The sequence below is a fragment of the Ochotona princeps genome, chromosome 3, assembly GCF_030435755.1.
Source record: "Ochotona princeps isolate mOchPri1 chromosome 3, mOchPri1.hap1, whole genome shotgun sequence".
Lineage (NCBI taxonomy): Eukaryota > Metazoa > Chordata > Mammalia > Lagomorpha > Ochotonidae > Ochotona > Ochotona princeps.
The window spans coordinates 93,901,134-93,927,174 of NC_080834.1; the positions used below are offsets into that span (position 1 = coordinate 93,901,134).

The 26,041-nt window shown below is 42.4% G+C and overlaps 1 protein-coding gene across 2 annotated transcripts in view; it reads left to right on the forward strand.

The window, feature by feature from the left end:
• ATP13A4 (ATPase 13A4) overlaps window positions 1–14,927 on the forward strand; it is a 119,120-nt gene extending 104,193 nt beyond the window's left edge. For both annotated transcript variants that reach the window (XM_058662107.1, XM_058662108.1), the window contains exons 29-30: window positions 981–1,061; window positions 14,549–14,927. In XM_058662107.1, coding sequence (XP_058518090.1) covers window positions 981–1,061; window positions 14,549–14,761 — 294 coding nt within the window. In that variant the 3' untranslated portion in view covers window positions 14,762–14,927. The remainder of the gene's footprint in view (window positions 1–980; window positions 1,062–14,548) is intronic.
• The last annotated feature ends 11,114 nt before the right edge of the window (window positions 14,928–26,041 follow it).

The following is a 26,041-nucleotide window of genomic DNA, read 5'->3' on the forward strand; positions in this document are numbered from 1 at the left end:
AGAGGTGCAAGAGGGTCATTGCTTCATATTATGAGAGCAATGGTTCTTTCCTCTGATGAGTTTCAGAAAGGCATTATTCTCCCACGTATTAAGTGAGGCTTGGGGAAATAGATGGTTATATCTAAGGCCCTATTGGCCCATGGGAAGGCTGTGATTGAGGGTGGGAGTGTGGTGATGTCGAACCTAATGGGGCCTCTCCTGTCACTTATCTTCCCCACAGCAAGGTGTCTGATGGAACATTCTCATTGTTGCTACAACCACATACACCTCTTTAATGGACCAGTATATATGGGTCTTTACTTCATATCAGTGCATGAATCTTCTTTGTTTGAAAAATTACAACATAGAATTACACTATGTATGTGTATATAACATATAATATATTTTACATACATTCCACTAGCTCCTCTGGCAATTTCCTATGTGATGACTCAACCTGTGCAGTGGTTCAGATAGTCTTAAGGGGGTGCCCTGATGCCATGCTCAAAAGCAAGGTTCAGGTGAGGATGGATGTGTGGCATCAGAGACAAGAGGGCAAATCTATCCGATGAAGAGTTTGACACCTGTACTCTCAAAGCTGCCTGGGAATAAAGCCACATTCCTGGATCCCTCTTCAGGACAAAACACAGAGAGCAAACAATAGTGCCTTCTCTATTTTTAAAACTGCAAATGGCCATGAGTATTTAAGAAATTTAGGAACTATAGAAGACATTGAATGATAAAAGGCAAAAGGAAAACAAAATCAACTATGAGAGTTAAAACTTGCAACCATCAAATATTATCCTTCTGTATTTTTCTGTGCTTGTTTGCATAAGAATTCTTTATGTACATGTGAAATACTTGTATGTAGATGCAAATAATATTCACACACATGCACAAATGTAAGTGTTACAGCTATGGGACAATGGACACTGGGAACTGTGATTATTTTCCCAGCATATATTTGTGTTCATTCTAATTGCTTCATCATCTCCCACCAGCTGCTCTGCACTCCTGTGCTGTGGAGGGTCTGCATCGTCATCATGCTCAGCTCCAATTTCATCGTGTCCCTGGTGGTGGAGGTGAGTGCCTGCAGCCTGTAGGTCACCCTGTGTGTGGGGTGTGTGTGTGTGTGTGTGTGTGTGTAGACTGCTTTGGAAATCTGCGCAGTGGCATTAGCTGACAAGGGCTCAGAGATGCAAGAGGGTCATTGGTTCATATCATTGAGAGCAATGGTTCTTTCTTCTGATGAGTTCCAGAAAGGCATTATTCTCCCACGTATTAAGTGAGGCTTGGGGAAATAGATGGTTATATCTAAGGTCCTATTCATTTCTAAAACTCCCCCCATTGAGCATAGAGGCTCAACCACAATTCACTTTTAAAAATAGATCTAGTATTCACAAAACATAAAATTCACCCGTTTAAAGTATACAGCTCAGTGGTTTTTAGTAGATTCACTGAGATGTGCAATCCTCAACACTACATAATTCCAGAACATTTTTATCTCAGAAGAGATTCTGTACCCATTAGTGGTCACCCCTCATTTCCCATTCCTTCTCTGACTCCCTGATGACTACTAATCTGCTTTGTGTCTCAGTGGATTTGATTATGCTGGACACGTCATATAAACTGAATCATCCAATATGCAGCCTTTTGTGTCTGGCTCCCTCCACTTGACAGCTTCAATCATTTTAGGTTGCAGATGGGAACTGAGAGCCACAGTGGGCTTTTCCCAGCTGGAGTTCTTCAGCTCCTATTTGCCCCATTTTCCTAGGGACATGAACTTGTTCCTCCTTTTCCCCCACCCCAGCTCATCATACCCTCCTTTCCCAATGCTGTTAGACATAATCTCCATTCTGGAACACCAACTGTTAGGCAGGGAATGTCTCCAAACAACAGTCACGAAGGAGATATGGGATGCAGGAATCGTTTGTCCCTCTTCCCTCTCTCAGTTACAGAACTAGAATTGTTCCAGCATTCATGGAGGGCTGGGAGCACTTCCTGCCAGACTCACTGCCATATTGTGTAGGTAGGAAATCCATGAACTTTTGTTACCATTCATAGTAAAAGCAGTACAGGAGCTGGTGGCAAGAACAGGGCATCGAATCAGAGTAGCAGAGCTAGTCTCTGGTTGCTACACCTCTCAGACTTGACTGGGAGTCAGAATCACCTGCAAGATTTGTTAAGGCTCAGATAGTGATCTCTCTTTCTACTTCCTCAGCTTGAATTTCGCACAGGTTGTCAGGTGATTCTGATGTGGCCAGCACCGCAGGAGCGATGCTTTGAGAAGTGCTTGCTCAACCATGTGGTCTCCAAAAATGATGAAACTAATGAAAGAGCATAATCCTGGGTTCCCCTGTTTTAGCTGCAGAAAAATCATCCTTACCACTTAAAGGTTAATCTATGAACACCTTGCACCACCCGTGATCAGAGTGTTTCCTGTCCAGTACACCTTTCTTCTATTTCTGCATGTTGAAATACTTCCTGTGTGCTAGGGCAAGATATAGAATCATCATCTTCATGAATCTTTCCTGATGCATAGATCAAATGGGAAAGCATTGAAACTCAATGAAAAGTTTCAACAAAGAGATTGGAGACAGGTGGTTGAAGATCAGCTTCTCTGTGGAGTTGTTAGATGCACTCTCTCGGAGCTGCCCACCTTTCAGTCTCGTCATCCTTAGATGTGCTGTTGTGTGTGTTTGCTGCTGGTGGTTCCCTGAGCATTATAATGGCTTTCGGGGCAGAAACAAAACAGCAGGAGAGTCACTGGCGATCTTTGCCCCCACCTTCAACCTGAACCTTTCATCAGGAAGCAAATGTTTCCTAGCAGCTCATCAGCAGTGGCAGAATTGTGTTCTGTTGTCCTCCTGAATAGAAAAAAGTGAAAGCATGCCACAAAGGAAAGAGATTGCCTCATGTTGCTTACTTATTTTCCATCATTTGAGTTGGAAGAGATGGGAGGGAATAGGCTGCAATCAAGTGTCCAAATCTTGATTCCCTTCCAGGAGGCTCTTCCCCTGTCCATGTGTTTGCAGTTCCTTGTCACAGGGAGCACAGGTTCAGAGGTTGGCACCTAGGCTTGAATCATGGTCACCAACACTTTCTCATGTTTGATGTTGGCAAGTTACTCCACTTCTGCTGTGTGTCTGTTTCTCATTTGTAAAACAGTGATAATGGTCTTACTTCAGAGAGTGGTTGAAATAAAAGCATGTAGTAGGTGCTGATCCATATATAGTCTGATAAATAGTTCTGTTGTATCACCTCTTGTAGCACTTTCCCCTTAAGCTTTTCAAAAAATATTTATTTTTATTGGCAAGGGAGATCTACAGAGAGAGAAGAAAAGATAGAAAGATGTTTTGTTTAGTGCTTCACTCCTGAAATGGCTGCAATGGTCCCAAGTGGCCGCATTGGCCCGAGGTAAGCTGATCCAAAGCTGGGAGCCAGGAACCACCTCCAGGTCTCCCTTGTGGATGTAGGGCCCAATGGCTTGGGCCATCCTTCACTGCTTTGCCAAGCCAGAGGGCTGGATCAGAAGTGTTGCAGCTGGGACATGAACTGACACCCATATGGAATGCTAGGGCTTGCAGGAGAAGGATTAACCAATTGAATTATTATGCTGGCCAATAAGCGCTTTTTGTTTCTTTGTATGTATTAATTGTTCATTTTTTCCTTTATTGCTTTATTTTCACAAACATTTGTTGGCCATGTGTTGTGTCTGAGGGAACCATATCAGGGGGATATGGATGGCCGAGGATACAGGTCATGGTCTGCTGAGAGGACACATGCTGGAGTAACTTGTGTGTAAACTGCTTCTCTTGGCAGCCGTCAAACTATGTTGTGAAGAAATCACCTTGATGGCTACACCATCTGAAACACTGCTTTCTTCTTTCTAGTTGGAGCTGGATTAAGGTTTACTCAGTTATTAAATGTAAGACTGACCCTGCCCACTCCTAGTAGGAGGAAAGCAAAAGCTGTTAGTTTCTTTCTTTTTTTTTTTTTTCACGTTAACGGTAACTAAGCTCGCTTTGAGATGCTTGCACCAACAGCTGAAACACCAGACACAGTGAGACACTCACTCAGGAGGTCCTTTGTTAAAGCAGTGTAAATCACAAGACGGGAATGGAGACAGAGAGAGGGAGAGAGATGTCTCCCGCCACAGTGGCAGGAGGGGGATTCAGGGGCAGCAGGAAACAGGGGGTCAGCAAGACAATGGAGGGCGGGCAAGGGGTAGCACCCAAACCAGAGTACATATTCGGGAGTCTGTGTTTTGTGGCCAGGGTGGGCAATGTGGGGCCCTGCCGGATTGGTGGATTGGTGGATTGGTGGACAGAACTGCTGGGGCCATAGGTGCTATGTAGGTGAGGTGGAGGGCAAGGATCAGGGGGAGCGGCCACGAGGGGTTGTGGAAAGGGCTCTCAGGTACAGCGCCATGATGTTACAGCAGACTGGTGGGAACAGGGTTATGAAGTTACGGCGGATTGGCAGGCACCAGATTTGAACCTAAAGGTCTCATGAATCTTAAGGAAGTCGAGACCTAGGAGAAGCAGACATTTAAAATGGTACTGAGTATAAAATGGCGTGGGACTTCGGGGCTGATGTTTGATTCGCTCCTCATACAAGCAGCTACTCACAAAAGATCACCCTTCCTCTTTGTTGATTATTAAAAGACATACGTGTGTATGTTTCATGTGAGTTCCCAGAAGCTTCGACACTGGAAAACAGTGTAGAATAACAGGAGGGCTCAGTGGTTTGCTGTCCCCTTCCAGAGCAGCAAGGCGGTAAGGGGCATCACACTTCTAAAACAGCAGAGAAGCTTGAGGCAAGCTGTAGAGTAGTAAAACTTTTCTCTGTATGTTTCATTTCAATTTGTTTTGTCATCAAGTCTGTCAGGGTTTTCCAGAGGTAGGTTAGATTTTAAAATCAAATGCTCCTGCCCTGTATTACCCCCCAAGGAGAACAACCCTCGTTAATTAAAGAGGACAAAAACCCTTTGTTACAGGGAAGTGGAAAAGCAGGTTTGGCTTGGTGAACCTTGAGATTTGCAGGAAACTGATGAAGAGGGCTGTTGGCTCTCTAGCAGTCTGGCACCTGACACTGCTTCTCAGATGAAAGATTTGGACTCTCTTAACTTTTCATGGCAAGGACCCTCCAATAGCAAAGATGGGAAGATTTTCTTGAAAATCACCCTTTTTGGTAATCTTTTTGAAAATCCTATAGACTGAGCTGTTTCAGCATGAAAAATATATCCTTACCACACATGTAGCTATTTAAAGACAACTTCATGGCCTGCAGTTTTTCTCTTTGTTTTTCTTTTTCATAATAGCTTCACAGTGAGCAACTTACATGACCCAATATGATGAAAATGGAAAATTAATGTGAGAACTTCTCATGAATTCTATATTGCAAATTAGAAGTTGGTAATTCAAGAAATGAAATAACGATCCAAACTGTTTCCATATCTTTCGCAATTAAAAAAATGTGTATCAGTGAAGGCTGAAACCTGTGTTAACCGGGCCATGGTGCACAATCATTGTTAAATAAGTAGTTCAGAAGAGTGGTTAAAGGAAGCAAGTCGTACTGAGCCAGGCCATGCTCTACATTAGGAAGAGAGGTAGGGTTGTGTGATTCCTACAATATACTTAAGAAAGTGTTCTTTCTATCACTCAATCTCAGATAGGGTAATTGATTGGCTCATAGTAAGCATCATGTTGCAGGGAATTCAACAGCAACCTTGTTTCTTGTATCAATCGAAAGAAGAATTTTCGTGCAGACTGAAGAGCCTGGAAGTTTTCTGCCCTTTGTGATCCCACCTTGATGGCTTGGCTGGGGGCTGTGTGGATTCTAGGCCTGACACCCAGCAGGACACCTGGCAGGTCACGTAGGCAGACCACTCCTCAGGAAGGAGGTACCTGGTGTTTGATAAGATCCACCACCCTATAGCTCATTGATTTGTACTTTTTGAAAGTCGCTAGTTTCAAACCCACCAATAGAAGCCTGCTAGATCATGACTGTATAATTAATAGCCTGAAATGTATAAAAACTGGGGAGCTTGGGCTCTCGGGGTCTTTTTCCTTTCTCTCTCTCTGGCTCACGGGCTTGCTGCGGATCCTGCAACGGCTGCCCCTCCCCCGCCCTGCCATGCTGGGCTGGGGGAGGTGGCTGGGAGACCTAGGTTAGTTCGAATAAACCACTTTTATGCCTTAGCACCGGCTTCAGACTTGATGATTATCTGGGGATTTCAGAAACCGGCACAACATTTGGAGGCCCCAGCGAGATCCCCAGGTCATCAAGTCTACAACATTTTGGGGTTCACTGGGATCCCCAGGTCATCAAGACTAAGGACGTGTGTGGTGAGTGTCACCTAGGGCAGGAATCCCTGAATGGGTTAAGTGTTTGTGCCTGGTGAGTGGGCCGGAAGGCCTCTCCAGGTGAGGCACCTTTTTGCCAAGGAGGAGCTGGTACGTTCCCTCCCAATGTTTTTTTTATCTTTTAGTAGGCTTTTTAACTGTGTGTCTGTTTTGTCGTGAAACTGTTGTATGTTTTTGTGTCTGCCGGCTATAGGATAAATGCTTGCTAGAATAGTTAAATTGGCTGCAACAAGTTGAACTATTGGCTAGAAAATCTTGAACTGTGAGAACTTTGTAAGAGGACCTCTTACCTAAATTAAATTGAACCTATGAGTGGCGTGCCTAAGTTAAATTGAACCTATCTGTGGCCGCCTAAATTTTAATCTGATTACAGTGAGGGAAAGTTTCTCTAGATTAATTTTCTCAGCAAGCAGGACGGCCGAAAGTCTCCGGAGGATAGGGAGTCGGCAGCTGACATTACAGGGTCTGGGCGGACGCGTAATTCGGCCCTGTTGGCTGGGGCTTCCTTGGTGACGACCGGGCCCCCACGGCTGACTTCCCTGGGTCCAAGTGCTTGACCTGAGGGACTGTGGGCTCTCCCTGGTTCCGAGGTGGACGAACCAGCCTGCCTGGGTTCCGAGTCCGATGAGTTCGGAGGCAGCCTTCTAACTGGGCGTCAGGTTCGATAAGGCTTCCGCCTGCAGAGTCTGATGGGGAAGGTGGCCTCCTAGCTGGGTTCCGGATTCGAGGGGGTAGGTTGGTTATTCCAAGCTCGAGAGGGAAGAGCCAGTGTCCAGGTGCCAGGTCAGAGGGACCGGTTTGTGTATGTGTAGCCTAAGTTCCGAATCCGAGTGGTTGAAAGGTGCCCTTTCCACCTGAGTTCCGGGTTCGAGAGGCTGTTATGTCTTTGTCTTGAATTGGATGTGTCCCTGTCCTGCAGCCCTGTTCTCATTTTGGGCTTGAAGCCTGAAAGCTTTCTCCAGGTGATTTTGAGTCTGAAAACTCTCTGCTTCCTGGTGTTGCAGGTCGGCCTCAGCTTGGCTTTTAGGCATTGATATGCATATGTAGCAGGACCTGCCCAGAGACAGCCTTTCGCCATCCAACCACCCCCCTGCTGGGGAAAGGCCTGGAATAATTTAACTCTTTATAGTCTGGCTTTAGTCCCCTCTTTTTAGAGTTCCTGTGCTGAATCAAGGTGTTTTGTGTTACAGCAACTGACTTCAGGAATAAACTTTAGGTGTTTTGTAATGCTTTCTGCTCCTTTTTAATTTTGAAACTTAATGTGGCTTCTAGTGTTCCAACATTGATCAAATCTGGCCTACTTGTTAGCATGCTCAGTTAAATGTACATTTAACCAACTTATTTGAATCTCTAAATGTTCAGAAGTCTGAACCAAGTCTCCTGACTTTGGGAATTCCATAGGATCCATGGAATCCTCAAAGATAGAGACAATTTGGATAATTTAATTGTAATTTGAAATAATCTGGATTATCTCACAATGTTATGAAGTTATGCCAAGTTGGTTGCTACTTACATTCTATTAAAGTGATGGATATTTGCATGGTTGCAGAGAATGTATATTGATGTGTATGTTTATTAGTCAAAATATTTTTTAATCACGAAATTGATTCAGGATGTAAGTTATCTGTGTTCTTATTTACAAAGTATTGTTTCTGAGACTTTGTCTTACAGGAAGACAACAGATTCCTAAAAGAATGTGTGGTGAAATTGTCTATATTGTGTAAATTTCTAAGTGTTTAACCTTTAAAGCAACAGAACTGAAATTGTTTGATGCCTTGTTACAGAACAACAGTGTTTTAACATCTCCTTTTCAGTTATTCTCATCTTGTTGATGACTAACCCTGCTAACTAGGTTCAGTAAATTCTTCTGGCAGCGGAACTGGAGTTCTTCCATTCCCCTGACTTGAATGAAACAGAAGATAAGAAGATGCTTCAGGCCCTAAAGGGAGGGGCGTACTTGGAGCCTGGCCTTTGACTTTGTCCCTGCCATTGTGTTGCTTATCTGCCTTAATTCAAGAAAGAGGAGGTTCCCAAGTTTGCTGGAAGGTGGTAACTGCTTCTGGTTCTAAAGTGGGTTTGCATTTTAAAATGTTTTCATGGATTGGCTATATTTGAAAGATAACTGAAGATTGCCTGAAACAATTGTGTTTAAAATCTAACCTGCTTTTATTTAGAAAATGTAGAGACAGAGAATTGGCAGATGAAGGATGGTTGCAAGCCTGAGAATGTGTTCTTGGTGAGAAGGTTATAAAAGGAGAATTATGAAAAAGAACATTGCTGTTAAAATATTTTGTCCTACAGGAGTATGGCTATCATAAGATGCAAAAGGAAAGGTGAAGCAAAATACTTAAAGGTTTAAGCATGTTAAGAAAGAGGTAAAAAAAAAAAAGTCATGAAATTTCAGAAATGAATCTGACTATAATTTTTAAGATTGCTACAACATTGTTTAAGTATTTCACATTAATATCTAATGTATGCTGACATTTAAATTTGTTGCAAAATGCCTTTGAAGTGGACATCTATGGAAGTGCTCCTGAATATCTGACCATGGAAGTTTCAAGTTTTGAGGACTGTTAATGGAAACAAATTGGTAACTTTGTCAATTGTATATCCAGCCTCATTTCAATAAGCTCTGTTGTTATTCCAACCTTTGAATTTGTTAAATTCTTAGAAGTAATGTGATGATATTATGCACTAATTCCTGTGTTTAAGGTTATATCTGCCTTTAGTGACTGACCAAAGAAATACACATTTCGTGTCTCAGAAAGGTAACTTAATTGTCTTTGTTAAATTCTCATGGTTTAAAGAAATATTTGTGTGGTCATTTTATAGGTGATTAAAAATCTGATCTGTTACTGTTTGAATCAACCTGACTCTTCTGATTTTTGGAATTCCTAGATTGGCCCCTAGGAATCTCAAAATCATAAGAATATTTGTCAAAGATTGCATCTTTTGGTTGGTAAAGATAATTGTGTAGGAAAATTTGGTTACAAAAATGACTTTAGGAAGCCTTGTCTACAAGGTCTAAAAGGTGCAAGAGTGTACAAAATTCTACAGGTGCACAGCTGGTTTCACAGTGCTATCTAAATGTGACAAGCTATGTCATCTATTTTAATTTGCTTATAGATGAAAATGCTCATGAATGAGAATTGTTAAACTAAATCCTTTTGAAAATAATGTATGGATGCACAATTAAGCTCTTGGAGAGTCATGTCTGTTTCTGTTTTCTCAGGACCTACGAAGTCTGTTCAGCTATATAGTTCTGCATGCATTCAAATGGACTTACTGCTAAGGGCACAGTTTCAAAACACCATAGGATGCCAAATCCTCATAAACTAGGTGGTAAAATGCATGGCTATATGTATGAAAGTGTTCCATGATAACTCAGATGTCAGGTAATGTAAATGCTCCAACATGGGAAACGATTCTTACAGCAGACTCATAGACTATCTTGAGTAGCACTCAGTGGCCTCAGAATCAACCCAAAGGCATTCTGGTCTGACAGAAGAGCCAGCAAGAGAGCAAGCATATCAGGTGTGGAATGCCAGGACACTGCTGCGAAGAGTGTCCCTCCGTGAAGGACCTCTGTGGTCCATACCCCTGTGCAAAGAAGCAGCCATCGAAGATGGTTGTGCTCTTCTCTCAATGGAGGAGAGAACTTCCACTTTGTGTGTGGCCTTGTCTAATGCTTCGTGGGGTTGTTGTGGATTCAAGAAGCTTCCACAGCCTAAGCATCGTGTGTCAGGAGCCTCAGGTGATCACTGACGTCACACATAAGAGTGCTAATTTATTAAATTCATTAGAGTCACTGTGTACTGACTTCCCATGCAGGACCTGTAACTTTAGAGTTATACTAAAAAGATATATTATTAATATTCATAGATTTCTCTAAGTAGTGTCTTGTGGATCTAAAAAGCCTTATTAGCAAGAAGAGCTTGAAATACAGTGGCTACCAGTGGCCTATAAGTTAGTTGGCCTATGACTACTCAACCAGTACCACAACTAAGCCTTCATAGGGTAGGACACCCTGAGTGCTCTGAAGCAGAACTCATGACTTCCTCACTTGCCAAACTGTTTGGAATCTGTTTGCTCTCCTACTTAAGATTCTTGTATTCTTGAATTGCAAGTACATAGCTTGTTAGACTATAACCAGTATATTGCTTACCTCTGCCTTAAAGTGCATAAAGTTCTGTAACCTCTTGTCAGAATACTACAAGCTACTGAGTTATTGTAAATGAAAGCCTGTTTAAATCTCTTGCCATCAATAGCATGATTAGTAGGTCTTGCAACAGAATGCTTTCAGTGCTGTGCTTTATGCGTGTCATCCCGAAACTCTTAGGGCTTGCAACAATTGGTAAAGTATAATTGTTTTAGAAAAATCTAACACTTGCCTGTTCCCTACTGTTGGATTTGCCAATTTTCAGGAAAAGAACTCTGCCAAGTATATAAAGGGAATCTGAATGGCCTTTGTCTCAGGGAGCCATGGTCACAGGCTTCCCTTCCCCATGCAGCAGACAGACCTGGAGTTAAAGGCTGCGGAGGAAAATGGGCATGAAGGAGATGAGGAAGAGGCCTTTTTGGACTCTGCTTGGCATGGAAGCTGAAATGAGGGTCACCTTGACCCTTCTTTGGAGTAATGTGAGTTTGTGCCCCTCATTAGTGCTATGGTGGTCTCACAACCTGAGAGGGGCCCCACCAGAGTTTTGCCATGCATTCCAGGTTTGATTGGAGGCAAACTCCACCTCCCTCTGATTACTTTGGTGGACATCACCTACCTAGATATAAAACTACTGTTGCATTTTCAAATGTCAAATGCAATAATTTCCAAGAAGTCAGCTTGCATTTACCTGTCCTGTGATGGACTTATATCCTAATGCTGCATGCTAATCCTTGCATTGTTACTTTGCCTTCTGATTGATCTAGGTCAACTATTTATGCAGCTCAGGGGGAGTTTCATGTGTTCCACTGAAATATTATTTGCTGAAACAAAGGTTAAAACCTAACAATTCTTTTGCATCTAAGCTCTAGAACTCAAGTATTCAAACTAAAGTTTCTAACTGAACTCACGACCTACTAAGTTGGAAAAAATTATAATTATGTTATGTTTTGATATCTAGACTTCAACAAAGAAGGGCCTTTCAAGTGCCAGGCTGTACATCGAACACCTGATGACTTCTGCCTTCTATCGGGAACCGTTAGATAGACCCCCCCCAACTGCTGCTGTTACTCAACTGCGCCCCCCTGTCAGCAGGAAGTAGTCAAGAGCGGACGACGACGTCCCCTTTCCCTAAACTGTTGGGGTCTAGTCCTCTGTCTAGAAATATAGGAGCCAGATAGGATGATAGGCAGTTAGGGTCTCCGGTTCCTGACAGAACTGTGTTGTACACATGTAACATCTTAACACTAAAAAAATTCTTAAATGTCAGTATTTTCAACGAGGCTTGTACATTGTTAATTGTATTACTAAGTGTGTTATTGACTCAAAGATTTGATTAGTTACTAGAAAGAGGGGGGAATGAAGAGCCTGGAAGTTTTCTGCCCTTTGTGATCCCACCTTGATGGCTTGGCTGGGGGCTGTGTGGATTCTAGGCCTGACACCCAGCAGGACACCTGGCAGGTCACGTAGGCAGACCACTCCTCAGGAAGGAGGTACCTGGTGTTTGATAAGATCCACCACCCTATAGCTCATTGATTTGTACTTTTTGAAAGTCGCTAGTTTCAAACCCACCAATAGAAGCCTGCTAGATCATGACTGTATAATTAATAGCCTGAAATGTATAAAAACTGGGGAGCTTGGGCTCTCGGGGTCTTTTTCCTTTCTCTCTCTCTGGCTCACGGGCTTGCTGCGGATCCTGCAACGGCTGCCCCTCCCCCGCCCTGCCATGCTGGGCTGGGGGAGGTGGCTGGGAGACCTAGGTTAGTTCGAATAAACCACTTTTATGCCTTAGCACCGGCTTCAGACTTGATGATTATCTGGGGATTTCAGAAACCGGCACAACACAGACAACTTTAGTGTGCAAAGCAAAATTTATTTAAGAAAGTGATAGAGAGGTCTCCTGCTATAGCAGCAGGAAGGGGGCTCCAAGGAAGGAAAGACCTGAGCCAGTGGAGGAAATGGTGTCTTTTATGCAGCATCTCAGGGAAGGGGGAACAAAGTGAGTCACTGAATGGCAGGGGAAAAAAATCATTCAACAATGTCTGGCACCTTGCTCAGGACAGAATGGACATCATAAAGGTGTGTCTGGCGGCTTCCATCCCGATAAGCTGAAATCTTAGGCACCATCTCCCTGATAGTGATTCTGAGATGGGGATTGCTTTAGGCTGTGTCTCCTTGCTTTTGTGGAAACAGCAAGCTAAGACATAGGAACTGATCCAGTCTCTTTGTTCTCCCTCAAGGGGACAGGGATGAAGTTACAGACAAGGGGCTCTGGAAAGCATAAGCAATGGGGAGAATCAAGATTTTACATCTAGGAAGGTAACTTCACCAGGGCCCAGAGACCCTAAATGTATTAGCCTATCTGACTCCTTACGACATGAAAGAATGTTCATGTGGACAACTTTAGTGTGTAAGGCAAGGTTTATTTAAGAAAGAGTGAGAAAGAAGACTCTTGTCATAGTGACAGGAGGGAGCTCCAAGGGAGGAAAAGACCCAAGGAAATGATAGAAGTGGTGTGTTACTTACCATCTCAGGGAGGGAGACCAAGGATAGAGAGAGAGAAAAAAAGGGGGAACTCATTTGCCTTGAGCAACAATGTCTGGCAATTTGTTCAGAACAAAAAGAACATCATAAGGATGTGTCTGGTTGCCTCCTCCTCCCATTCTGATCAGCTGAAATCTCAGGCACCATCTCCCTGATGTAACTTGGAGATGGGGGTTGCTAATGTCTTCTTGCTTTTGTGTAGATTACAACCTAAGTGATGGCATTGCTGTGTTGATTCTGTCTCTTTGTTCTGCCTCAAGGGGACAGGAGGAATGAAGTTATGGAGGAGTTCCTGAAAGGGTAATAAATGGGGCAAAGCCAGGTTTTATATTTAGAAAGTAACTTACCAAGGCTGGAGACCCTAACTGCTGCCTAGCCCAACTGACTCCTCACAGACAGGGCTGCAGGATGAATCCAGATCTGCCCAGTTCTAACACTGTGTCCTATGTTCCAATTTCATGGACCTGTAGTCATAACTGTGCAATGATGTGCCAGAGTGTGCAAAGGCATTTCATACATGTGGCACTAAAAGGTCAGTTGCATTTGGTGTTAAATAAGTTAACAGCTATTTTCTGTGAAATCAGATATGGACAAAGGATATAAGGAGAAATCTAGAACCGAATATTTTCGATTTAACTTAAATATGAGAATCAAAATAAATCTAAGACAAACTACTTGAAATTATGGTTCCGGATTCTTACAATGATATATTTCTTTCTTCGCCCACAAGAGTTATTTTCTAAGAAAAAAGAAGGCCAATTCTGTCTCATGAAGCCTTCTTTGATTTGTTGCATCTACTTGACCATTAAAACACAATTTTACATACATCAGTAACAGTTACAACAAAGTGTTATTACAATGAGCGGCAAGGTAACTGACTGACCCGCCAAGACCGACACTCCTTACCAGAGTGTGGCCTGGAAGAGCATATATGCAGAATTTTATAAAAGATTGATCACATAGGTTTATTTATACCGAGTTCAATACAGAATTCATTTCCTGGACAACTCATTCCCAGATATTGGATGTGTGTTTGATGGGACTCCAGTTAATTACAAAAGTTCCGGGTACAAGGGGGGAGTTAATCACAGAAGTTCCTGGTACATGGGGCTCACTCCTTTAACGATTAATATCTCATTCTGTGGGCCCTTCTCTAATAACTCTTTTGCAAAAGCATTTTACAGAAGCAAGGGCAAAACAAGTTAAATCACATTGTTCCTGTCCTAGTTATGGCCCATTTCCTCAAAACAATGGTGAGCTTGGACAACAGCAACTTCATGTTGTTTTTACTTTTAACTGTGTATTTTAAATGACAACCTTATGTTATTGTTACTTCTACATTGCACTTTCACATTTTACTTTTACAGATTTGCTCTTGGCCCAAGATCTTGTCAGGCTGGATCAAAGCAGCCATTGCCGTGGTGCCTTCTGGAATGTGGAGTGCCCATAGCATCAAAGCACTTGACCTTGAGTTGTAAACAGTAACTCTTTTATTTTGCAGGAGGCCATTATTGAAAACCGAGCCCTGTGGATGTCAATCAAAAGGCATTTTGGTTACAAATCAAGCAACCAGTATCGGATATGGCAGAGGGAGTTGGCAAATGACCCCAGTTGGCCGCCGCTAAACCAAACCTTCTTCTCTGACATGCCAGGGTGTGGCAGGGGAGTATCTTACAGCAATCCTGTGTTCGAAAGCAATGAGGAGCAATTCTAAAGGAAAGGTGACATCCAAGTTTATATCATAGAGAAACAAAGAAAAAAGGGACCATTTTTGATGATTCTTTAAAACAAGAAGACTCTCAGAATATCAATTTTTCGGATACCTGTCAAATCATGGTGACAAAGTCTGTTTGACAAAATACGTTCTACAGAGAAGAACCTTGACCCAAAAGGGTCCTTTCCTCTTGGCTTCTGAAAGTGTCGACAGTTTCTATGCAAAAGAATGGACTGTGGATTGCAGTGGGGCAATAGATTAGCAGGTGAATAGGGGAGAGCATTTGTTCTTAGCATAATGCTTTCTTTCTTTCTTTCTTTTTTTTCAGAAAAGTTGAGGGGAAGCAGTACTGTGTAGACTCTTAGAGTTGTAATATGTTAAAGATCATTTTCACGATCTTGCTTCATTGATGGAAAAACTGACACACGGCACTCTACACCAACTCTCCCTGCCTTCTTGCTGTCATGGTAATTTTCAGATTTGGAACTCTTCCCTTCACATTTGACTTCCAGCCTCTCTCCATATGACTCAGGATCAGCTCAGCCTGGTTCTGTGATGACAAAGAACTCAGTATCTTAACAAACCAGAATTTCTTCTTTGGTCCGGGCATTCTCAGAATGATGAGGACTGAAGGTTGTACCAGCACAAGGACTTCAAGTTTACTGTGGCAGCGGAAGGAAAGGGCTGGATCAACCTCAGAGGGTGCCTCCTGGTCTCATCTCATGTATTTATTCCCCACTCCCATCTCATCAGCCAATGATTTGGCTAATTAGAAGTAGGAAGTGTAGCTCTCCACATGTAGGGCTTTCTGGGCACATGCAGGGCCTTGTGCCTGGAAGGACTTCACACATTTGCGTTTAATACTGTGTTTCCATGCTGAAATTAATTTTGGGTGGGTCGCTTCACTTGCATTTTGTAACAAGCCCCACAAATGATGTCATTGTCTGAATTACAGTCTTGAGCATGAAAGCAAAGGAGTTTATCAAAGAGCACAAGTGCTTCCCACTAACCCCTTCCTCCGCTCTGAATTGCCATGTTTTGGGAGCCCCTCTTTTCACACGCCCATCCTGAGGAGTTTTCAAAGCGCTGATGTATTCTTTTTCAGAAACATTATATATTTCCATTGATCTAAGTCTTCACATAGACTACATATTTCTAAAGTTTGAGGCTTCAGTTTCCAGAAAACTAAAATTTCGCTATTTATTATCATTACAATTTGGTTATATTGGACTCCTTCTGCACAGACCACATTCTTGTTTCTGTTAATTCAATGGACAACCTGAATTTTAGGAGAACTGCTCTAGATGTTCTTTCAAAGCTAAAGCAGATTTTCTTATAAAAGTGAAATCCCAGGTGAATATTGTGGGCAGAGGTAAACATGCTGATCCGGGTTGGCATTGTTGCGTGCCAGCAACATCGGCGAGCCTTCTTTCCCCCTTCTGAGCCTTCCAGCATTCTGCAGAGTTCCACAATTGTAACTGATTCTTGGAACACAGTATCTCCAGCCACCAGGGCACCTGGTTGCTCCTGATTTTAAAATAAGATAAGAGGATGTTTCTGTGTTACAAGGATGCGGGATCATTGTATTTCTTGGTACAGAATGAAATATCTTTTTCCAAAGCTAACCTTAGCATGATACAGTAGCTCCAATTGCCTTTTTCTAAAAGTGATAGTTTTTCTCATTTTGTAAACACAGAGGATTGTGGGAAGGGGTAAGTTGGAGATGGTGTATCACATAGTCAGGAGCAAGAGTAGTGTTCCTAGTGTGGCCTGCTGAGTTCCTTGCTGAGTGCCGTTATCTCCACACACACGTGAGCTGCATAATTTTGCCATGATTCAACAAAGAAGGGTTTAACCTCCCATGATATAAAAGAGATAACTGAGAGTCAGAGGCTAAGAGCAAACCCAGTAATCAAACACAGATCTACTGAGCAAATCTCACATTGCTTGTAAACACCTCTTGATTACAAGGCTCCAGGTGGATATGGCATTCAATGTGGTCTCATGGTGGAAGGAAGAATGGAATCTTATTCATCAGGGGGAAGGATGCAGCCCTGCACTGGTAACAGGGCCTCTGTTCAAATGAAAGCCAGGCATCCTTCTAGGCCTGGGCTGGAGGTGTGCTAAAACCAAAAGCATCCTGAGTTTCTCACTTGCCATTCTGAGAATGCCAGGCTGAATCTCTGGTCTTAAAAGCTTCTATCCTCAGTAATTAAAAAACAACTGATGCTGCAGGAACAAAGAACTCCAAGCAGCTCTAAAATCTTTGCCAAGAGATTCATTATGAGGCTGTCTTCTTGGGACTGACTACATGTTAAAGTCAGTAAGTGAAGAAACAGAAAAAGGAAAGCCTGGAAAAGAGGAGAGTCAGGGGATTATGAAGAAAGTGCTCAAATACTTGAAGGGCTATCATGGGAAAGAAGGGCCTGGCTTGCCTGAGAAGGCATAATCAGGACGAGTAGGTAAGGAGTAAGAGGAAAGGACCACAGGCTGCCATGGAGACTACTTCCTCAACACCCAGCGAGGAGGGAGGTTGTGACTGGTGACCACCAGATCTGGATATGCACTGGGGGTTTGAATGATGAGTGCAAGGCCGGTTAGAGAAGGAAGTGTAGACGGCAAGGTTTCTTTCAGGCTCCAACTGCCAGGCATTAGGGTTTTGAAATGTGCTGTGGACCATTGGCTACTTCTGCCCACCCAGAATATCAGACCAACACTGGAATGAGGTGAGAAGAGGGTTGGGACAAGAGCTTCCAGTGCTGTGAAATTCCACAGTGTGAGCCTATAGATTTGACTGCTTCATGCCTTGGAAGGAGACTTCCAGTGTGGACGAGAGCCTGAAGGATCCTAACCTTAACGTTGACAGCTGGCGGAGTGTTTCTGATGTGTGCTCTTTCTTTAAAAGAGGATTTGGAATTTTTGAGTCAAAGAACATGGGAAAGTACCCTAAATCTGTGCTCATCTACCTACTATGAAGAAATTTTTCTACGTGTATCTTGGAGGAGAAGAGGACATAATTTCATAATTCAAAGCGTTTGAGAAGGTCCCTTAAGTGTTCAGCCTAACGTACCGAACTCTGATTCACAAAGAAGCACCCCAAGTCTGGGCTCTCATCGCAAAATATATAATGATCTGAGGAGAGAAATATGTCCACTCCATCTGTGTCCTTAGGCATTCCTGGAAGTGCACATATGCACACTTGCTGACATGATGACTGCAAAATGTGATTATTTATTCAGAGCCTTGTATGTAGTTCATGCTATAATAAATTATTCTGTACAGAAAGAGGCAAATCAAATCAATAATCCTCTTATTCTAAAATCAATTTTTCTCTTTCCCTTCTTTTTACAATGAGGTGTTTCACTTCTTTGACTAAGCAGCAGGGTCTGTTCCAATAACACAGAATTCAAATAGTATCTTTACAAAGTTCCAGACGCTTCCCAACATCACAGGAGCTATTATTCTTTGTTTCATACACTGGATGTTACAGTTTGCAAAATGCTTTCATACCTGCATTTATCTCAGAGTAATCTTAGGTGAAAGGCAGGGTGGGAACCACTACCTTCCTGTTTCTGATGAGGTGCCATCCCCTTACAAAGATTCAGTAAGTGATCGAGGACACACAGCTAGCATATTGGGTAGCTGGACTCAGACACAGGTCCTGTATTTGTGAATTCCCTGCTGTGCCACATGCCTATGGGGTTCTCTTACTCAAATGAAGTTTACAGCTCTGAGAAACAAGAGAGAAGCAAAGCAATGGCCACCATGAGTGAAATTCTTGCTAGAAAGAGGTTTCAATTATTCATAGAAGTTAGCCTGAATTTGACTATCAATCACAGAAAAGGTAAACCCCAACAGTGGAGGGAATAAAATCATAAAGCCAGAGCCCCATGAGTCTTATGATGAGATGAAGCTCTGGTTTCCGACTGCAGAAACGTCTATCGTTACTTGCATGTGGCTAGCCCCAGGCTTGTGTAGCTTCTCAGGGTCGTACTGGTTCTCTCTTGGCTTTGAAGTATGTTCACTTCCCTGTGTAAAAGCAATTTGAAAACTGCTACTACACAGCACTTTTCCTGGCCTTTCAATTTCTTTGGACTAATTAAAATGACCTTTGAAACTTTATCAATGCTGTGAATTTCTTCAAAGCTGAATGAACTCACAAATAACAAAACACAACTGTCCTGGAGCTGTTGAAAGGACCTTAGGGGTAAGCCACTCTGGCCTTCCCAGACACACTGAGTTCACTCCTCCTCAAGAAGATAAGATCTGCCCTCTGCCCTGTGTGAATCCACCCTGAGGCTCATTGCTTCTTCCTATTATAGCTCACGTCTCCAAGCAGCCTTCTTGGACCACTTTACACCATCTTGCCTTGACTCCGTTAGCTTCGTTTGTTTTCTGCATGATATTTATACAACCCTCCATGTGACTGAAGTTAAAAGGAAACTAATTCCTCAAGGTCACATTCTTAAAAAGTGGGTGAATTGAGTCTGAGACATAGGTCTTTTGACTTCGAAATCAAAGTGCTTTTATTCTGTGTAACTAGTGGGATTCTGATAATAAAATGAGCCAATCCACTATAAATAGAGTGGGGAACACTATAGGATCTTGTGTATGCATGAATGAAAAGCATTTATAGAGGCTGAAGTTGTGGCATAGCAGGTAAGCCATGACTTCTGATGCTGACATCCCATATTGCTTGCGGTCCAAGTGCTGGTTTTTCCACTTCTGATCCCAGTCCAGCTGGTGTGCTTGGAAAAGCAGCAGAAAATGGCCCAAGTACATGTGTCCCTGCACTCACATGGGAGGCTCAGCTGAAGCTCTTTGCTTCTGCCTTTGCATTACACAGCCTTGACTGTTGTGGCTGTTGGGAAAGTGAGCTAGTAGACACAAGTTCTCTCCCTGTCTGTCTCTCCTTCTCTCTGTAATTCTGCCTTTCAGATAAATAAACAAAACTTTAAAAGAAAAGCAGAGCACTCATGGATTCAGACAGACTTACCCAGCCATATTGCTCACTGTCTCCTCCCAATTTTCTTCCCTTAGTGTGTCTGCTCCATGAATAATCTGATGAGTCCCTGACTGTGATAAGGGTTGCTCACTGTTGACCATGGAAACTGTTGAGCTGAAAGTTGTGGATAGAGTGCCTGTCTTGTAGAGAGGTGTTACCTGTTTTGAATATCTTTTGCACTACACAACCGTAGGGACCACATTCATATTGTGTTACAAACTCAAAGTGGTGACTCTCTGCGGTCAGTTTTGCAACCACACACATCGAGGGCAATGAAGTGTTCCACCTCTTCCTCATGCCATCAGTTCCTGTCTCTGGCAGGGTCTCTCATGCAGAACCTCTCTTGCAGGCCTCTCTGACTGAGGCCTCCCTTGATGAACTTCTCCACTTTTCCTTTATGAATTTTGTTGCTCAAATCTGGTGATGTCATGTGCCTAGTCAAAACACTTTCATGTCCTAACTTATGCACCAAACAGAAGCATGCATTGCTTGTTAAAGCATTCACTCCTTTTCCCCTGGCCATGGCTGACCTCACTTCAGACAATTCCACTTTGGAATTTTGTACTTCAGCAAGCTAAACTTGTCATTATTCCTAGCATTCAGTACTTACTTTCCCACATTAATTCCTTTGCTCACATGTTCCCTCTTTCGGCTCTCAGTAATCTTATGTTACCTTCATATATTCAATTGAAATGGAATGCCATCTGACATGATAAGCAGGAGGGAGCTCATTTTAATTAGCACTCTCATTACACTGATCACATTCATCTTCAGTGGCACCTACACCCCAACCCACTTCAACTGAAGAGTGCACACTTTGAGGCTAGGCACCATTCCTGCGTCTTCTCATCTCCATGCTGTGCACCATGCCTGAGGCCATGATTAAGGGCTCATCAAGCAACTGTGGCATGGTTGAATAAAAAATATAATCCCTGGGATATTTTGTTGATGCATGTTTGCTTTGTTGTCTCTGAACATCTCTTTTCCATTCATTACAAAGAGCAGAACTATGAACAAAAATAAGCAGAAGTATAAAATACAGTCATTCCAATAGAATACAAAGTAAGTTTTGTTCCTTGTTTTATAGTGAGGGTGTGGGAATGTCTGGGGCTATAAAAGTTAGGATTAAACTACAAAAAGAATCTCAATACACAGAAGAGATTGTGAGTATATTTCCAAATATTGTGGGACCCTCTTAGGAGGGCAAGCTAACCAAGGGCAGGAAAGTTGAAGCAGTCAAGCTTCCTTAAAAGTCAAATATTGGATTTAAGTGAATAGGCAAAGTTTGAATACAACAAAATATTTCTCATTTGTTTATGGTTTCACCTGATACTTAAGAAACTTTGAAAGGGCCCAAGGAGAAGAAACTTATGGATTAAACACAGATAGGTAGAGCTAGAGTTGTTAGGGTTAGAGGGACAAGCAGAGATAGATGATAAATAGCTGAAGATATATTCACAAGCAGGATACGTGAGGATTCACCCGAGGCCTGTCATTTGGCTTTGATGTGAATGTGTGAAAGTGGAAGGTATCACACATACACAGGAGATACAGCGTCTGAGTGGCTAAAGAAGGAAAATGTTTAAGAGAGATGACAAATGGCCAAGAGTGACATAGAGTAGCTGTGCATGTCACAGAGGCCTGGGGTCTCGTGCAACCAATCTCAGAGTCAGGTAATGCTCATGAGAGCCTGACTATAGAAGCAGAAGAGATTATTTCGAATTAGCGTGTGGCTGTGTGGCCTGTACAGCATCCCCCGGTGCCAGCAGAGAAAACGTGCTGTCACTGGAAGCAGGGCATGTTGCATTGCATACAGGTGTGGTAGGTCTGTGGGTTTACATGTTTGGACAAATGTGTCAGCATATTCTAAAATGTCTACTGAAAAATGAAATGAAAAGATGTTTGTTTTGGCACAAATACTTTTAAAATATATGCCTTGGCCTTTTCCCCCCAAAATAAATATTTTTCATGAACTTTTTTTGTAGAATCTTCACATGCACAAATTCAATTTTTTTGTTCAATGAAGGTAAATTCATCTTTTAATTCCACTTAAACAAACTTTTCTGAAATATCATCACTGGTTATAAAGATAGGAAGGAAACATTCTCCCAAGACAAAATGCTGATTTGGTGGAGGTCCATGCTGGAACATGGTAAGATCAAATGCCCTGAGAAAACCCTGAAGAATCCCAAGGCTACTGTTCCTGGTCTACTCAGAAGCGCCACAGAGCATGAGCAACTTGCTGGATGTTCTTTATTGAAAGCTGAGCTGGTTTTCTTTCTACTCAACCGCAGGTGTGCCTTGAGAATGTGTCAAAGGCTTAAGAAACCTCAGGATTAGTTAGAAACTGGTTTGACCTGGGAGTGATTTGTAGATTTTGATCCTCCCTGGACTCAGGTTTGGTCCACTGCCAAGAATCACCATTGGAAAAGATCAGATCTTGGTATTTTCCAAGCCTCACCTTTGCAGGGTGGTTATGAAGGCTCACAGGTATCCTAGAGCATGGTGGCTGGTTCAGGTGAGCAGAAGTCTGGGTCCTCGCCTTGCATGTGATGGGATCACACATGGGCACTGGTTTTAATCCTGGCAACCCGGCTTCCCATCCAGCTCCCTGCTTGTTGCCTGGGAAAGCAGTTAAGGGCAGCCTGAGGCCTTGGGACCCTGCACCCATTTGGGAGACCTGAAAGAAGCTCCTGGCTCCTGGCTTCAGTTGGGCTCAGCTCTGGCCATTGCGGCCACTTGGGGAGTGAACCATCGGATGGAAGATCTTCCTCTGTCTCTTCTCCTCTATGTATATCTAGCTTTCCAATACAAAATAAATAAATCTTAAAAAAAAAAAAGTCTGGGCCTGAACCTGGAGCCTGTGTGCGGACACAGGAGCAGCCAGTGTAGCTGGAATTGTGGGCTTCCAGAGATGCCTCATGTCTAATGGCTCCTTTAGGGGCCACACACTGTGCAGAAAATGTCATTCGAAAACCTCACTGCTGTGCAGTGAACAGACCACTAAAAGTACAAGTGTAGGAGCTCTGCTGTCTGAATTTTAATTGAGATTTATCTGATTTGTGCCCCTGGGCAAATTAAGTGCTTTATCTGGATGCACCTTTGTTTCCTGGGGAATTGGCATGGAAATATTAATCAGTTCATCATTCTCAGTTGCAGAAAAAAAAATCAAAGAATATTGGAGGTCGCTCATTATGTCTTTTCTTCCACCGCTCAAACTTTATTAAACCTTATTACACACTGACCTTGCAGATGGAATATCTGCTTAATGTGTTGTGTGAATCAGTATAAAGTTAAATAAGACAATAGGTAAATAGTGAATGAAGCCATGAATACATTAGAAACACCTGGAAATTGAATGCCTATAATCCCACTTTAATAAATATGCAATTATTCAAGTTTCACAATATGTTTAAAATTATTCTTTTATTTACTCTGTTGATTCCTTATTTACAGTAAGATCCTGAGTTTATTACTTCCAGCTCTTATTTACAGAATCAATTACTTACACTTCCAAAAAGTCAACTTTCTTTCTAGTCTTCATTTTGCAGTTCTCCTCCTCCTCCTGCTTTTTTAACTATTCTGAAAAATTGCTTTTCTAAACAGCCCTTCAGGATAATTTCTAATTTCATGAGCTCTCCTGTGAGATACAAGGATTGTGTGAAAACAGCGCAGCTTTGGATATATCCATAGGTAATGTTTTGCTTTTCTCTGTCCCATCATAGGCGAGCTTTCTCCAGGGAACAGTCCACAGCAACTCATAGGCTTCTTTTTGGAACGTGATTCTCAAACTCGGATTTGAGAAAATCCCCAAGGACCTTATTAGAAATAAATTCTGGGGCTCAAACTCAGACACACTCATTCAGAATCCCTGGGATGGGCTCAGGGGAGCTATACTTTCAACAGGTTCTGCAAGGAAATCTGATGGTAAATCAAGTTTAGAAATCATCACGACCCTGAAAGAATAAGTTAGATTATTTTCTCTTAAAGGTGCTACCTTATACATGTCCCCATGGATATTCCTCTACCATTTTTCCTGCCAAGTTACTCTGTGTTGAAAGAACTTTTCAGAATATATTTCCTTTGGAAATGCTGCATTTGTCACGGTGCATTCTTCCGATTGTAAAAAGAGTCTCTGGGGAGAGAAATCCAGCTGTCAGCCATCTATTCCTTGAGATGAGCTCATTTACTTCTGTAAGAGCTCTAGGTACTGTATTTCTTGATAAATCAATCAACCGATAGCTACGTTCAATTCTGGGGAAATGAATGCCTATAAGCCAAGGTTTAATATCTTATATTTTGAAGCTAATTGAAAAATTTAAAAAATTACCCTGCTTAAAATATTTAAACCAACCCACCCTTCAGAGAAGGGAGAAAAAGACAGATATTCCTGGAGCAACCTTAGTTTTGAACCTTTGGAAGGAACTCTTTCCTTCTGTCTCTAATCGGGGGAGGTATCTACAGTGGACTTGTAAGAAATCAATTTGCGTTTTGAAGTCTCTTTTTGAAGATTATAATCTCCTTAAGATAGATACTAATATCTAGCTCAATTTGGGATATAGGTCATTCTAAAATATCCATGGCCATTTTCCATTTTTGTAACCACTCCTTTTTTTCCCAACTTTTTTTCTTCCTGAAGAAGGCTTTCGGGTTTACAAAAGCAATTGGGTCTCTCCTTTCTTTGCAGTGACAGTATCAGTTTCAGAAATACCATTACTCTCTGTTTAGTCCCATTCACAGGTCCCAATGATCATCGGTATTTCCAGTAATGGTGGGGGAAGCAGAGATGGGAGTTTAATGTCCTGACAGCACTGGAATATCTTTTTTGGCCACTAATTAGACTTGGGTTGGTTACTTACTCAACACAGTTAACACTTGACAGTCATTCTCATTGACACTTACTATTCTCATCAGATGACTCTCACAACTGGCAGTATGTGTAGATTTGTTCTTGTGGCCAGTCAGCTGGAAAACTCTCTAGAATATTAAATTAAACAGACAGTCTGTTCCACTGCAGAGCACAGTGGCAATGGGGCACAAGCGTTGGCAAGCTTAAAGTCCTTGACAATAGTCAATACATTTCTAGCAGCATAAAATGAGCTATTGAATTCTTCTGAAACAATCCTAATACCTTAGGCAGAAAGAATAGTCTAATAAAACTCAGTGACTTTGCATGGAAAATTTTAAATTAAGGAAAGAAGGAACTGAAGGCTTTGAAGTGAAGGAACTGAGGAAGAAGAGACAAGTGAGAGAATGAGAAGTTTTACATCGTGTGCGGAACAGGTACTTTTCCTCCCCAAGGAGGTTGATAGTGCCTGTGCAGACATGGAAAGACAAATATCAGGAGGCCCCTTCGCTGTTCTCAGGTTGGGTTCCTCAGAACAGAAACTGAGTTAGGGTTTTATGAGGAAATACTTTATTAGATTAAAATGTGTTTTTAGTAAGAGAACAGAAAGGTAATACAAGAATATGATTTTGGGTAAAGTCTTATCCTCCCTCTGCTGCTGCCAAGGAAGGTAAACATTACTTCAGCGTGACCAAACTCTTGGCAAGGTGCAGGGCTTCAGACTTCAACCTTCACCAATCATTGGCTCAGGCTGCTTGGGCTGGGTGGATGGTGGTGAGCGAACTCCAGGCAGTTCTGGGTCTTTGGCAGGATGAAAAGACTAGAAGCCAAGGGCCCTAGGGCAACTCTGTAAAGAGAGCCATTGGCTGAAGATCATTGGAAAAACACATGGCTGCCTGGGAAGGCACCCAAGAAGACCACAGGTGGTAGATGCCATTGTTCGATTTTCTCTCCACTTTGATATTGATGATCCCAAAGCAAAAGCAGATTTCCTAGAGTGATTTATTCATTCATGCAATATTTATTGAACATGTACTATACACGAGCCTCTTGCTGGACTAAGTGCTTAGGTTTGAAGAGAAAGGTGTCTTTCTCATGATTGTTAGAGTCATTAATAATGAAACCGTGGGAGAAGGGCTGGTACTGTGGTGGTATAATGCATTAAATTGGTGCCTGCAATGCTGGCTTCCCAACTGGGGGACCCAAATGGAGTGCTGGGCTCCTGGCTGTGACCTGTCACACACCTGGCTATTGGCAGTTACTTGAGGAGTGAACCAGTGTTTGGAACAATCTCTTTTTCTGTCACACCACCTTTCAAATAAATAGATAAATATTAAGTAAAGAAAATCTACACACACACACACACACACACACACACACACAGGGATAGTCTCCAGAGCAAAGTTTATGGGTCCAGGAACAGTGAGAG